The following is a 14,427-nucleotide window of genomic DNA, read 5'->3' as shown; positions in this document are numbered from 1 at the left end:
GCAAGGGTTGCATTTTCATTCAAGCAAGCTTTTAATGATCTATTTTATTTTTCTGTTAAGAAATGCAGGTTCATAGTGATTTGAGAGATATGGATGTTTGATTAAATACTTTGATATCTTAGAAGATAGTCACTTGAAAAGCAGCAAAATCTCAAAACCAAATGCTGTATATTTGGGGCTACATTTATCAGTGGAGCTGAGAATGATACATTTGTCGAGGGCATTCATTTTGAGGGCATTTTGTTAACGCAAAATTGCACACTTCCGCTCTGCTGTCGAAGATATACGGTACTTGGTACCTTAGTTAAACAGTTCTCCATGGGAAATGAAGGAAAAAAATTTGAGCACATCATCCCGAGCCAATATTATGCACTTGCTAGTACCCAAATAAATAACGGCATTGAGGGACCTGGGAGCCAAAGTGCATAGAAAAATTTAATTATTTTCTGTAAATATTACTAAATATGCTAAATTCCACATTGGCTCTGTCATGCTAATACGAACGTTTTTTAAAAATAAATTTAAAGTGCCCAATTCTTTTTTTTTCTAATTAAGGGCCAATTTAGCGTGGCCAATCCACCTACCCTGCACATCTTTGGGTTGTGAGGGCGAGACCCAAGCAGACACGAGAGAATGTGCAAACTCCACATGGACAGTGACCCGGGGCCAGGATCGAACCAGAGTCCACAGTGCCATGAGGCAGCAGTGCTAAACCCAGCGCCACTGTGCCACCCCAATAAGAAAGAGTTTGATCACTCTTCTATTTTACTTATTTATTTATTTTAATTTTTTCAATTCCAGGACAATTTAGTGTGGCCAGTCCACCTACCCTGCACATCTTTAGGTTGTGGGGGTGAGATCTACACAGATACTGGGAGAATGTGCAAACTCCACATGGACAGTGACCCGAGGCCCACTCCCCCACCACCCCACCTAATCTTTGGGCACTAAGGGCCAATTTAGCATGGCCAATCCACCCAACTTCTTTGGACTTTTGGAAGAAACTGGAGGAACCCACGCAGACATGCGGAGAATTTGCAAATTGCACACAGTCACCCAAGGCTGGAATTAAACCCGGCTATCTGGCACTATGATACAGCAGTGCTAACCACTGTGCCACCATGCTGCCTTGTCTGGTCTGAGGGTTAAAAACAAAAAATTGGTTTTCACTTCCCCTTGCTCCTTACTATGTTGAGAATTCCAGTGCAACTATTCTTCGTAGTTGTCTTTCAGTTTTGGTTTCAGTATTTGTTAAAAATGATTAACAGTATGCAAATTTAAAAATTAAACCTTTTAAGAAAAAGATTTGTAATCCAGATGCAATAGCAGACCGACAATGCAAATCTGGTTGTTCAGTGGTGTAACTATTCCCTTATTTTAGTCAGAGACGATTTTGCATGCTTTCATGGATTAAGTTTTAAATGCAGAAAGAGTACAAGAGATGGAATTAGCATAGAATTACTGGATACACATTGTTACAAAATAAATCTACAGAGCCAATGCCAAGTATTAATATTTTACCTGATTAGGTATTCACAAACTGCAACTATAACTCCCAATGAACTACTGTATTTCCTAATTCATTGTAAATTAGGTTCCAGCAACTTTTGCTGCACTGGTATTTACACTTAGTGAATATGGATGGCACTAAAACTAATAATTTATGTGGTACAATTGTCTTCTTTGTGCTGGATAGTATGAATAATAAATGTTAAATACTACTTATTGCTAAGGGTGAATGCTGCTTTAAAGGCTTTAATTGATTCTGTTTCTATTTTTGGGGAGCAAAAGAAAATAAACATGTTGAAGATTTTTAAAGACCTGGCACACAGTACCAGCAGTGGCGCGACTAATGCTTTGATGTTATTGTGAATAGGGCTATATAATTTAAGGGATAGTTTTTAAAAATAAATTTAAGCGTACTCAATTCATTGTGTCCAATTAAGGGGCAATTTAGCGTGGCCAATCCATCTATCCAGCACATCCTTGGGTTGTGGGAGTGAAACCCACGCAAACACGGGGAGAATGTGCAAACTCCACACGGACAGTGACCCAGAGCCGGGATCGAACCTGGGACCTCGGTGTCGTGAGGCACACGGCTAACCCACTGCGCCACCGTGCTGCCCATTTAAGGGATAGTTGTAGATTTCACAATAAAGCGAAACCTGTCGAAAATAACTTTTGTAATATTCAAGAAATTAAACTATGTCATCACTGTTCTCGGTGAAGTGTTGGATGGAAAAAAGGGTCTCAGAACTGAATATTTTGGCAGGGTTTGATAGTCTGCTTCATGCCTCATAATGCCACTTGCAGTGCTTTATTATTTTAAATGTACATCCATTTCTTTCATCATTACTAAATCCATAGGGCTATTAGCTACTCATCAGTGGCAGGAGTGAATTACATCTTGTTACATCTGGGGTTGTTCATAACATCACACTGGAAATCTGGGAAGTTATGAGGGGGCAATGTCTGCTCCCCACCTATTGTGTGCATCTTCCAACAGCACTCACTTCATCAACTTATTGGCACTTTGCATAAAACCTTTACATGGACCTGGATAAGTAACTTCAAATCATTAAAGCATAGACACCATTTTACATCCTTGTATCTTTTAAATTGTCATCACCCTAATCAGAGGATACTTTTGGCCATTTCCTATAACTATAGATAAAAGCAAATTACTGCAGATGTTGGAATCTGAAACAAAAACAGAAAACACTGGACAATCTCAACAGGTCTGACAGCATCTGTGGAGAGAGAAGCGGGCTAAAGTTCGGGGTTTTGACGAAGAGTCCTCCAGACTTGAAACTTTAGCTCCCTTCTCTCTCCACAATGCTGTCAGACCTGCTGAGATTGTGCAGTATTTTCTGTTTTTGTGTCCTATAACTATACACTGGTTTCTTAATGGAGATGGACTTACTGGGAGCTGCCTTCCCTTTCCATTGATCTACAAATTCTTACTGTTGACCTTAATTAATCAGATCACATTTTCACAAAGCTACATCTAATCTATCTCTGCTAGATGGGTCCTCTTTCTGGACTTGATCCTATATGCCAGAGGATTCAAATGTAAGAAACTTGTTTTCAGAAAAATGCTAAAAATAAATGTGACAATTATTTTGTTAATAAAGTAGTAAAATTAACCCGTGATTTAGTTGAAACAATTTTAATCGGGGACCTCTCATCCCCGCCACATGACCCTCATTTGTTCCTTTGTTGAAGAGGTGCATTCCCTGGACGGTAAACTAGTTTATTAGGATATTAATAGGGCATGTGGTTTAGCACATTGGGCTAAATCGCTGGCTTTTAAAGCAGACCAAGGCAGGCCAGCAGCACAGTTCAATTCCCGTACCAGCCTCCCCGAACAGGTGCCGGAATGTGGCGACTAGGGGCTTTTCACAGTAACTTCATTGAAGCCTACTTGTGACAATAAGCGATTTTGATTTTTCATTTCATTATTTAAACTTCAATGTATTCATTTAAAAGTCAAATTAAATATTTGAATCTTTTATCCGTACCAGCCATGTGGCTCAGTAGTAATACCATTCCCATTGGGTCAAAGGATCTTGAAAGCAAACCCCACTGCAGGCCTAAGCACATAATCTAAGTTGGCACTTCACAGCAGACATTGATGGTGGATGCAGTTGTCAGAAGTTGCATCTTTCAGATGAGGACTTGAGGTCCAGTTACCTGCCATTGCGCTACTGGAAGTAGAGCAGGGAGGTCTGCTGGTATCTGTAGGAGTTTTCTTCCTTCAAACACCACCACAAAAATAAACTTGTTAGTCATTTGAATCATTTGCAATTTATGAAATCCTGTTTTACACATTCTCTGTGGTTTTTGCCTCCAAAGAAAACGGTGACTGCACTGCAAAAGAAATTGACTGGCTTTGATGCACTTTGGCATGCTTTGAGGAGCAAAAAGGTGCTTTTTTCTGTGGGTGTGGCATTAAAGTTGAAACTTAAAATGACATTTATGCGTCAATGCATTTAGTTATGCTCAATCCACATTCACTTATGGCTCAAGCCTTTTGTTGCTATTCATTTGAGGAAAGTTATTATTTGTACTTTCTGAAATCAGTACAGTACGTTTATTAAAGATGTGCGCATGGTGTTAGTCAGCACTTTTAATTGGGAAGCATCGGTTTCCAAATGTCAATATATAACCCGTGTATAGATCTCACGTGAATACAAGCTGTTCCCTTTCATAAATGCGATAGTATTTCTGAACTTGTGATGTATTAGATGGAGATGATAACTGCCAGTTGGAATGGTCAATTCATCCTATTAGTGAAGCCATATCTGGACTGGTTAACAAGTGAGTGGACTTTTGTTTGGAATGAATAGCTTACATTTATCACGTAACTTTCATTATCTTAAAAGGCATTTGAGTTTTGCATTTCTTATGGGAGCAGCAGTGCAAGTTTGCAAGAGAACAAACAAAGGGACAATGTATTTAATGGATACATGCCTTTGGAATTCTGTTGCACTACTCGTTTTATTTCTCTCTGCGTGATATAAATTACTCTTAAAAAAACTCATAAGGTCACAAATAAAATTTCATATAGGAAGATACATCACACTGTGGCTGCTCTTTTAACTTCAAATCACACTTTAACTCTTGAATTAACTAGTTATTACCTGTCTCTGCTTTGAAGCTGTTTAATCAGGATCAGATCTTACTTATCTGATTTACCATCAGGCATGTTCTTAAGGCATGGCATTTTTATCATATAGAATTATGGAATGAAGTCTCCTTTCTCAAAAACAAGAACAATTCTTTTCAACTGATTTTAAAGACTTATCTCAAACTTTCTTTCCCCATATTATGATTAAGTTTGCTCATTCATTGCAGTATATATTAAACATCCATTGTGTATTTTAGAAATATGATAATGTTACAGTTACAATATTATGGTTAACTTTTTATTTAGAATTAATTTAGTTAGTTTATTTTGTTTCACTGCACAAGTTTGTGTTCTTTTCAAAGCATTCTGAATGTCGATTTATTTTGGTAAAATGGTTATTACTGGAGTCATTAAATAACCCGTCTGTTATAAGTTCTGCACATTTGTTTAGGATTTCTGAAGCTTGGCTGTATTTTGCTGTATTAAAGCATTCCCTCCAGTGTGCCTTATAACAGTTTTCAGTCATTCAACTAGGGATTAAATGGCGGTAGTTGGATTGATCAATAGGTTAAGAACAATACAATTACTCTCGCTGCTAATGACCTCTGTAGTGTGTAATAAAATGTGCGCTGTAATAGCCTATTGCCTATGCTGCATGCGGTTTGATTTCTGATATTAGTTACTACACAAAAGAATAGGATAGCACATGTACGTTGACAGTGTGAATTTCCATCACCCCTCCACCCCAAAATAGCGAGTAAGCTTGGTGAGTCCAAGTATTTTAATAGAAATTAATTGGTATCACGTAGAAAGAAAGCTGTGTAGAGTTTGGAATGTGCTTTCATCTGTCTGACCTTCATCAGTGATTTAAGTTCGTCAAGATTAGTGATGCTGAGAAATCAGAACATCAGTGCATAATGACTGTGAAATTAGGAAAGTGAATGCACTATGCAAATGGCAGAAGAAATCAGTGAAGGTGGTGGCATAGACAGGATAAAACAGAATAAGAGCTCTTAACTAAAGAAATACTAAAATATATCATCACAGCGTAAAGATGAAGAAGTTTGTTTGCTGGATTCTATATTTATGAGTTTGTTACTCGATACCTTTTTAAATCCTTTCACTGACACTAGCCTATTTTTAGGTCAGAAAAAAAATTCCCCCAGGATGATGTAAGGCTATAGATCACTTTGCATTTCAAGTTTCTACTTTTGTGTGATCAATGGAAATTTATATTTGAATATTAAGTGTATGGAAACCAAATGGAATTCAGAAATATTGTACAAAAATAAGCTATATATTGTGAAGTAATCGTGAACGTTAAATATAATTTTACAAGAAAGCAAATGTATATTAATAAGAGTTTTACATGACTACTTTTCAACTGATTAAACATTAAAAACAGTCCAGCTGTTTGTTCAGTTTTAAAAACTGCATAAAAAAGCCTTTATTTCGATGAGCTTGAAATTTATGCTCAATATCCCAGACTTTCAACAAAATATAATGATTGATTTGAAAAGCTGAATTTCATTCTACAAACATGCAAAATTTATAGAATTGTCATTAAATATGAGCTTGAAAATAACTATGCAACATTGTTTGAGACAGACTGTCATTTTAATGTCGGCTTCATTATCAGAACAAGACATCATCCTTCATACACAATGTGCGGGTTACTCGGTTTCAGTTTAGAAGGATGTCCATGCACTTGGGCACGTTAACATTAGCAAATGTGAAATGCTATCAGGTTCATCACTGTAACTGTTTGTCACTGAAATGTCAGTGAGAAAAGCTGTGGTGGGTATATCAGCAATATAAAAAATCTGGCAGTATCAACATTCACATAGTTTAGATCAGCATATGGACAATTGAGATCACATTGGAGGTTTCTTTTAAGAAATGGCAATGCTCTTGTTCAGAATAGGCTAATGTGATTCAGGTTTGTATCAGTGATAGCAATATTAGCGCTGTTTTTTTCATTTGTATTAAAGTAGCAAATCTGCATATTTCATAGTATTTTTCTAAAGTTGCAGTGTTCCAAATTATTTCACATTTTAAATACTATATTGAAACATGTTAATTGCTAAACTTTCCCTTACAATCATGGTGTATTGGGTTTAATTTTTTTATGTGCCAGAGACAGGTGTTTTTAATATAAGACTCACAAACCTCTGTCCTTTGGCTCAATTCCTGTCAACCGCTGACCCAGGAAATAAGGCCAAAGAATACAGGTCAGTGTCTTAATAAAAAAAAGGTACATTGTTTTAGAGTTTGATCTTTGCTAAGATAAAGAAAAAAATTGAACTATACTGTTTCATTGTAATTTTTGATTGAATCATGTTGGGATATGGCTTGAAACTGATTTGACAATCTCAGCACTCCACTCAACAATTTTCTGCAATGTAATAATTGTTACAAGTACACGTACAGCTTTATAAATATTTTGTCCCTTATTCTCATGTGTTATGTCTTTAGGTTCCAGTATCAGTGGCTATGATGACACCTCAAGTGATAACTCCCCAGCAAATGCAACACATTTTACAGCAACAAGTACTGACTCCTCAGCAACTCCAGGCTTTGCTTCAGCAGCAACAGGCTATCATGCTGCAGCAGGTAACTTCATTATCAACCAGTAAATTAAGCTTACAGTCACATTACCTGAAACAACTCCGTTCGCTTTCAGTCAAAAATGGACAGCGTCATTTATATAATTGTGTTTATCTGGTTTAAAATTGGTCAGGCGTTTTTATAGAGACCAATTTTCACATATTTAAATAGTGAGTAACATTATGTGCACTCCATAACATTGCCTGCCTCCACCAGTGCTTTAGCCCATCTACTGCTGAAATCCTCTTCTATGCTTGTGTCACCCCGAGACTCAACCCATCCATTGCTTTCCTGGCCAATCTCAATAAGTGTCAGTGCATTCAAGATTCTGCTTTACATATCCTCTTCTCCCATTTCCTGTTTCTTTGCTGAATTACAATGACTCCCAGTCACCAACGCCTCCAATTTCAAATTCTCCTCATTGTGTACAAACACCTTTATGGGTCTTCTGGCTTTGTAACTGGCACAAACCTTGAGCATTATTCCTGCTCCCACAGAATTCTGCATTTCTCTTGACTCCAGCCCTATCTGAATTCCTCTCCCACCCACCATTGATGATGGTGTCTTCTGTGCTCTAGATTCTATTGCTAGCCCTCCCTGCTTCTCCACCTCCCTTTCCTCTTTTGCAACCCTACTTAAAATCTCATCTCTTTTACTCTTGTTCACCCCATCAGGTGGCACAGTGGTTAGCACTGCTTCTTCACAGTGCCAGGGACCTGGGTTCAATTCCGGCCTTGTGTAACTGTGTGGAGTTTGCATGTTCTACCCGTTTCTGCATGGGCTTCCTCCGGGTGCTCCACTTTCCTCTCCTCTCACAGTTCAAAGATGTGCAGGTTAGTTGGATTGACTATGCTAAATTGCCCCTTATTGTCCAAAAGTGGTGCAGGTTAGAGGGATAAGGCGGGGGAGTGGGCCTAGCTAGGGTGCTCTTTCAGAGAGTGGGTGCAGACTTAATGGGATTTCCTTCTGCACTCTAGGGTTTCTGTGATTCTAATTTCTCTGTCTTTGGCTGAGTGTCTATTTTTGTTTGATTACACGGATGTGAAACACCTTGGGATGTTTTCCTATACTTAAGGCATAATATAACTAAGTTGCTGTTATTAAAACCAAACCACTGCTATTAATGAAGCATTTTGGCCTGGTTTTCTGATTGAAGGGTCATCCCTGGCTGGTGGAAATTCCACCCAGTACAAAACTGTCTCTCTGAACCCAGAGGCAAAGTCATCAAGACGTGGGAGGCCAGCTCCCTGGCCTCGAATGTGGAGCCAAGAAAGGCTGAGAGCACTTAACAGTGGGTGTGCCACAGAATGGGGCAGAGACACAATTCCAGCTGCCTGAAAAATTGGGTTAATTTGAAAAATAAATTTGGAAGCTGTGGGGTCAGTACATGGCGTCATTACAGTACTCATTCCACAAGCTCAAATATCAAAAACACCCAAGGTTCACTTCACCTTCTTTTAAATGTTGGGCACCAGGAAGTGCCACTTTCCAGTGCTCAACTATGTACGGCTGTGTCAACCATGTTAAAATTTAGTTTATATGTCACTGCCCTCCACGAATTGGGCAAAAACTCGGTGCAGAAGTGGAAAATCTAAAACCATTACTTTTTAAAAATTTTAAGTACCCAATTTATTTTTCAATTGAGGGGCAATTTTGCGTGGCCAATCCACCTACCCTGCACATCGTTGGGTTGTGGGGGTGAGTCCCACACAGACATGGGGAGAAAATACAAACTCCTCACGGACAGTGATCCGGGGCCGGGAGCGAACCCGGGTCCTCGACGCCGTGAGGCAGCAGTGCTATCCACTGCGCCACCGTGAAGCCCTCTAAAGCCATTATCTTCTGTCCAGGATATAAAGCTGTCCTAAAAAGTATACAAATTATATATAAATTCTATATCCGGGTGTTACTTATCCACACAACTTTGGGTGACATTACTACCCAATTCATCCTGCATCAACATATAACTGATTGAAGTGCTTTGCTGAACGGTTGAACTGATGAGTTTTTTGCAGTTGTTCAGCATGAATATTTTGTCTGGTTTTATGGTTAAATCATGTGCTATGTAGCAATTCATTTGGAAGAGACGCTTGCATTTAGACCCTGGTAACATTCTGCATAATGTTACCTTTTCTCCTTTACTTAGTTCTATTCCTGCAATGTTGTCATTATTTGTGTTCCAAAAATAACCAACAGCTTTCTCATTACAATCCTGCAGGATATAGCATAATCTCTAACAGAGCACATTTTAAAAAAACTTTTGTTTATTAATTAAAACACCAAGTAAAATACCAGCGGTTACGTTTTGCCCATGGCACAAATGTTGGTTACAGTTGGCAAACGATTTGTGTTGTAACATGCATTTAAACACAGTCCTTCCGCATATAACAACAGCATTCACTATATATTCCCTTTTTGAATCTTGTCTAAGTATTATCTAGCTGTGAGTTCAGAAAACGTTACACTCACCGGATTCCTTTACATAATAGATACTGCAGGTTTCCTCTTCAGCCCATTCTCAGGTATCCCCCTCACTACTGGAAACATCTAGTGTCACTGATATACCTCCAATAATTCCACCTATGTAGACCCGGCACAGATTATTCAATGAAGCTTCAGCATAATCTTGGTGCAAGAAAACATTTTTTACAAGCTATTGATATCTCATTCCTCTCCACCCTCGAGCACTAATGGCTAACTGGCAGTAGACAATACACAACAAAAACAGGAAAGGACTCTACGCACCCCGGACATACTCTCTTCCACCTCCTGCCGTCACGAAAAAGATACCAAAGTTTGAGGTCACGTACCAACAGACTCAAGAACAGCTTCTTCCCCACTGCCATCAAACATTTGAATGGACCCACCTCGTATTAAGTTGATCTTTTCTCTACACCTTGCTATAACTGTAACCTTATATTCTGCGGTCTCTCCTTCCTTCCCTATGTATGGTATGCATTGTTTGTACAACATGCAAGAAAGAATACTTTTCACTGTATACTAATACATGTGACAATAATAAATCAAATCAAATACTGGACAATCTCAGGAGATATGACAGCAATGTTTCAAGTCTGGATGACTCTTAGGTCAAAATAGCTAATGTGCTATTGTTTTGATAGTTTTCCGCATATCACTTTCCATATGATTAGCACTGATGTATGAATCGTGATTTCTTTCAATTCCTTTTTTCTGATGTGGAGATATGGACTGGGGTGAGCACAGTAAGAAGTCTTACAACACCAGGTTAAAGTCCAACAGGTTTCGAATCGCTAGCTTTCGGAGCACTGCTCCTTCCTCAGATGAATGAAGAGGTGGGTTCCAGAAACATAGGCAAAGTCAAAGATGCAACACGATACTTTGAATGTAAATTCAAAGTATCATCTTGCATCATTGACTTTGTCTACATATATGTTTCTGGAATCCACCTCCATTCACTGAGGAAGGAGCAGTGCTCTGATAGCTAATGATTCAAAACAAACCTGTTGGACTTTAACCTGGTGTTGTAAGACTTCTTACTGTTCCTTTTTTCTGTTTTTGTTTTCTAGTATTATTAGGGAGTCCCTTCTGGCATTCCCAGCCAAGAAGGAGTAGTTTAATGATCAGGCTGTGCTATTGCAGCCCCATAACTGGGCACTAGGAGGTGGTAAGGAGCTGTCTGGCCTGTTCATCCAAAACTCCACAGTGTAGCTCAGTAACAGAATTCAACTCTGTCGCAGAGGTATTGACAGCATTGGTGTGAGCGTTACATGCATGGGCCAGAGGTAAGCGCAGCAGGCAGATCAGGACGTAAGTCATCGTCAAATGCTGATTTGATGTTAGACTGGAAATTTTGGGACCCACATCACTTCTCAACATCCTCTGCTAAACATGCATGAATGGAGTGCCCAGCAGCTTGAAAAAACCCTTCCACCTGCATTATTTAAAGGGATTGGCAAGAACTAGCAGATTAGTTGATTATGCTGACTCTGTTTGAGTTTGTGTAAGTGCTGCATGTTTGGAGGAGTTGATAAAGTCTGAATGGTGTTGCGCAACATTTGGCGAAGATGTTGCTTGTGACTACAAAGGGTCTGACTATGCTACTTGCTTCCTTTCATATTGGCTTTAGTAGCAGTCTCCCTTGGGCTGCAGTGTGAGGGGCAGATGGCACAGAGACAGACGCTAAGAAGGCAAGTTATGCACAGAGAGAAGGAGGGGGAAAAGGGTTCAAAACAGGAGACCTTACCAACCTAATGTCTTTCGAGAACACTTCTATCTCCTACCTCCAGTGTATTTGGCGTCTTGGATTCACCAAGGAGGTGGTCACAAAATAACTCTGCCAGCTCTTGGAGCCAAACCTGCAGCCTCAGACAGGATGAGGTTGGCATTGTCATTGACAGTGCAGGTGACTGTGGCCCTCAATTTCTTTGTGAACTGATTCTTCAGGCAATATAGCTAAAATCTCTCAGTTCACCATTTATTGTTGCGTCTCCGATCTGACCGACATTTTTTAATGAAACAAGAATGGGCTTCATTGTGTTTACTTTGAGCAGAGCAGAGAGAATGGAAAGGATCGTGCATGTGGCTTTGTCAGGATAGTAGGCTCCCCCATGGTGTTTTGTGCAGTTCAATACACACACGTGGCTTTGTGGGTGCTACATCTCAATGCCGAGATATACCAAAACTATGAAGATAAAATTCGCAGAATGTGCAATTGGTAACTTTGCTCATGCTGGGCAGTAATCATGATGTATTCAATCTACGTCAGTCCTCTGTTCCCTCAGTCCTTCAACACTCACACCAAGCAAGAAGGGTGGCTGCTGGGTGACGAGGTTTATTTGCTGTACCCCTGGCTAATGATTCCCCTCTGCAACCCAACAGCAAGCATATAGTGAGAGCCATGCAGATATGAGGAATATCATTGACCAGACTATCTCATTACTGAAGCAATGGTTCTCTTGCCTCAACTGCTCTGGAGGAATCATTCAGTGCTCGCCGGAGTGAGTGCCACAATTCCTGGTACTTATGACAGCCTGGCCATGATGAATGAACAGCCTTTATCCCCCACAAATGTGGCCTCAGGCGATGGAGGGGGAAGGGAAAGGCAGCTGACCTATTTCTGCCCCCAAAACCTTGGGACATATGCTATGTGCTCTGGTCTGTTGCAGCATTATTGTAGGTCCTTCTTGTTCTTCAATTCTTAATGAACCAACTCCAGCCTTTGCTGTAGCCAGTCTGCACCTTACCTTTCATGTGCAGTTTGGCCTTAAGCAATGCAGGCTGGCGTTAAATGTTGCTAGCCTTGCATGAGCTTGGTCCCCTGCAGAAGCATGCTGAGCTGCATACTGTGCCCATCATAATTAGCAGGCTGCCCCCCCCCCCCCCCCTCCCCCCAAAATATGTTCCCCCCAACAAACCATCTGGGTTTGGGAGCTCACTACCCGGGAACTTATCCTCCTGCTTTTGTACCAAGGTGCTTTAATTTACCAACAAGCATGCCACAGAGTTATTCATATAACACATTTATGCATAGATCCAAAGATAAGCAGAATGAAGAGGGTTTACTGTAGTAATTAGACAAACATTCTAAATCAGCTAATAATTTGAATACTACCCTGGAGACTCTTGTTAGGTCCAATTAGTAGCATGATGTATTCTGAATTGGTAATCACTTGCATGAAACAGTACCAAATAAATATTACAAATTACCTTGAATTTTTTAAAAGTAGTTGCAATTGCTGATTTAGCATCCTGCATTCTGCCTAAGGTAGGCAGCTGATGGTATCCATGGGGTGGAGGATTTTTATCTCCCACTGTTTTTGAGCAGGTTTGGCGAAGGGAGCAGAAAACCTCACCCGAGCCAATTTGCTTTTCACGCCAACGTAAAAGCATGAGACGATTGTCCCCACCATCCTGGCAGTGCCTGGACAGTGCTGGGGGGCTAGTGGTCCCTGGATAATGTTTGTGCATTGGGGCAGCATTTAAAAATGGCATCCTGATCTTTAAAAAACGAAAACGATGGCACAGGATGACATTGAGGGATCCGCCCACTTCAAGTATTTTTTATATGTTCCCAACGATATGTCAGAAAAAGCCGCCATAGGTGCCACCGGCTTCAGTGCTGCTTTTTCCACCCGCTGTCGCACTCTGCCAAATACAGGGAAAATTTCACCCATGGTGTACAGCCTTTTGAGCCGGAATTTTCCAGCTCTTCACGCCGGTGGGATTTTCCGGTCTCATCGATGTGATTGTAAGCTCCCCCATCGTGCTGGGTGCCATTGACTGCATGTGCATCACTTTGCAGGCGCTGCATGGCAACTCTGCCATGTATCAGAGATTTCAATGGTTCACTGGGCCCGCTGCAGGAGAAACTGCAGGGAGTTCTGAAAAATTCCAGTCTTGGTGTGCCTCTGCGCTTTTTTGGTGAATTTTGCCAGATGCCAAAATGGTGTTGTGAATGCACAACAGAAGTATGCAGAGCAGCCATATGGTGGTGTCAATCAATCAGCAGTGCCATTTTGGAGCTCAATACTCCAGCCAGTGCCCTCTCTTAATCTCAAGCAGCTAAACACATGTTCAGCACGAGAGAAGGCCACCACCACTGCTATTTAAAGTGGTCATTTGCTTTTGACGGATTAGGTGCTAGGTGATTTCTTCTCACTATTTTGCAAGTGTTTGGTGCGTTCTGTAGTTGTTCAAAGTTTAAAATGTCTACAGAGAAGTCATATGGCAGACGCTGAAGTACTTGGCAGACTTCAGGACTTCTGCAGAAACCAGCTGCTCCCAACATGGGTGCAGTAGTAGCTTTTCCCATTGGAATATGTTACAACTTGGCAAATTAACCAGGGCGACCACAGCAGGACAGAGTGTTGCAAGAGGAAGAAGTGGAGAAAAGGGTTTCCGCAGGAAGCTATGACTGCCCAGATTATTCAACTGAATTTCAGTTAGGAACAATATGCAAGACGTCTGCGCTTCAGTAAGGATGTCTTCACTGACACTTGCTGTAGCCACAGTTGCAATCTTAAGTAGGGTAAGGACCTAATTGTCAGTGACTGAAGGTAACAGTGACAATGACATTTTAATGCTTCTGGATCCTTCCAGGCATTAGAGGTGGAAATGTTTGAAATATCTCGCAGTTTACCATTTACAGTGGCATAAGAGAGGTCACGATGGCTCCCTATTCAAAAGAAGCTAATTATAATTCATTCCCT

General features: G+C 40.4%; 1 protein-coding gene and 1 long non-coding RNA gene across 19 annotated transcripts in view; one reads left to right on the top strand and one right to left on the bottom strand.

Moving 5' to 3' along the window:
* foxp1b (forkhead box P1b) overlaps positions 1-14,427 on the top strand; it is a 645,688-nt gene that overhangs the window by 459,620 nt on the left and 171,641 nt on the right. For all 18 annotated transcript variants that reach the window (XM_038810651.1, XM_038810658.1, XM_038810652.1 and 15 more), the window contains one exon: positions 7,106-7,243. In XM_038810651.1, the coding sequence (XP_038666579.1) occupies positions 7,106-7,243 (138 nt within the window). The remainder of the gene's footprint in view (positions 1-7,105; positions 7,244-14,427) is intronic.
* LOC119973107 overlaps positions 1-14,427 on the bottom strand; it is a 63,755-nt gene that overhangs the window by 40,838 nt on the left and 8,490 nt on the right. The gene's annotated exons all lie outside the window — the stretch shown is intronic.

Source organism: Scyliorhinus canicula, chromosome 11 (assembly GCF_902713615.1).
Source record: "Scyliorhinus canicula chromosome 11, sScyCan1.1, whole genome shotgun sequence".
Taxonomy (NCBI): Eukaryota; Metazoa; Chordata; class Chondrichthyes; order Carcharhiniformes; family Scyliorhinidae; genus Scyliorhinus; species Scyliorhinus canicula.
This window is presented reverse-complemented; position numbering and strand designations above follow the sequence as displayed.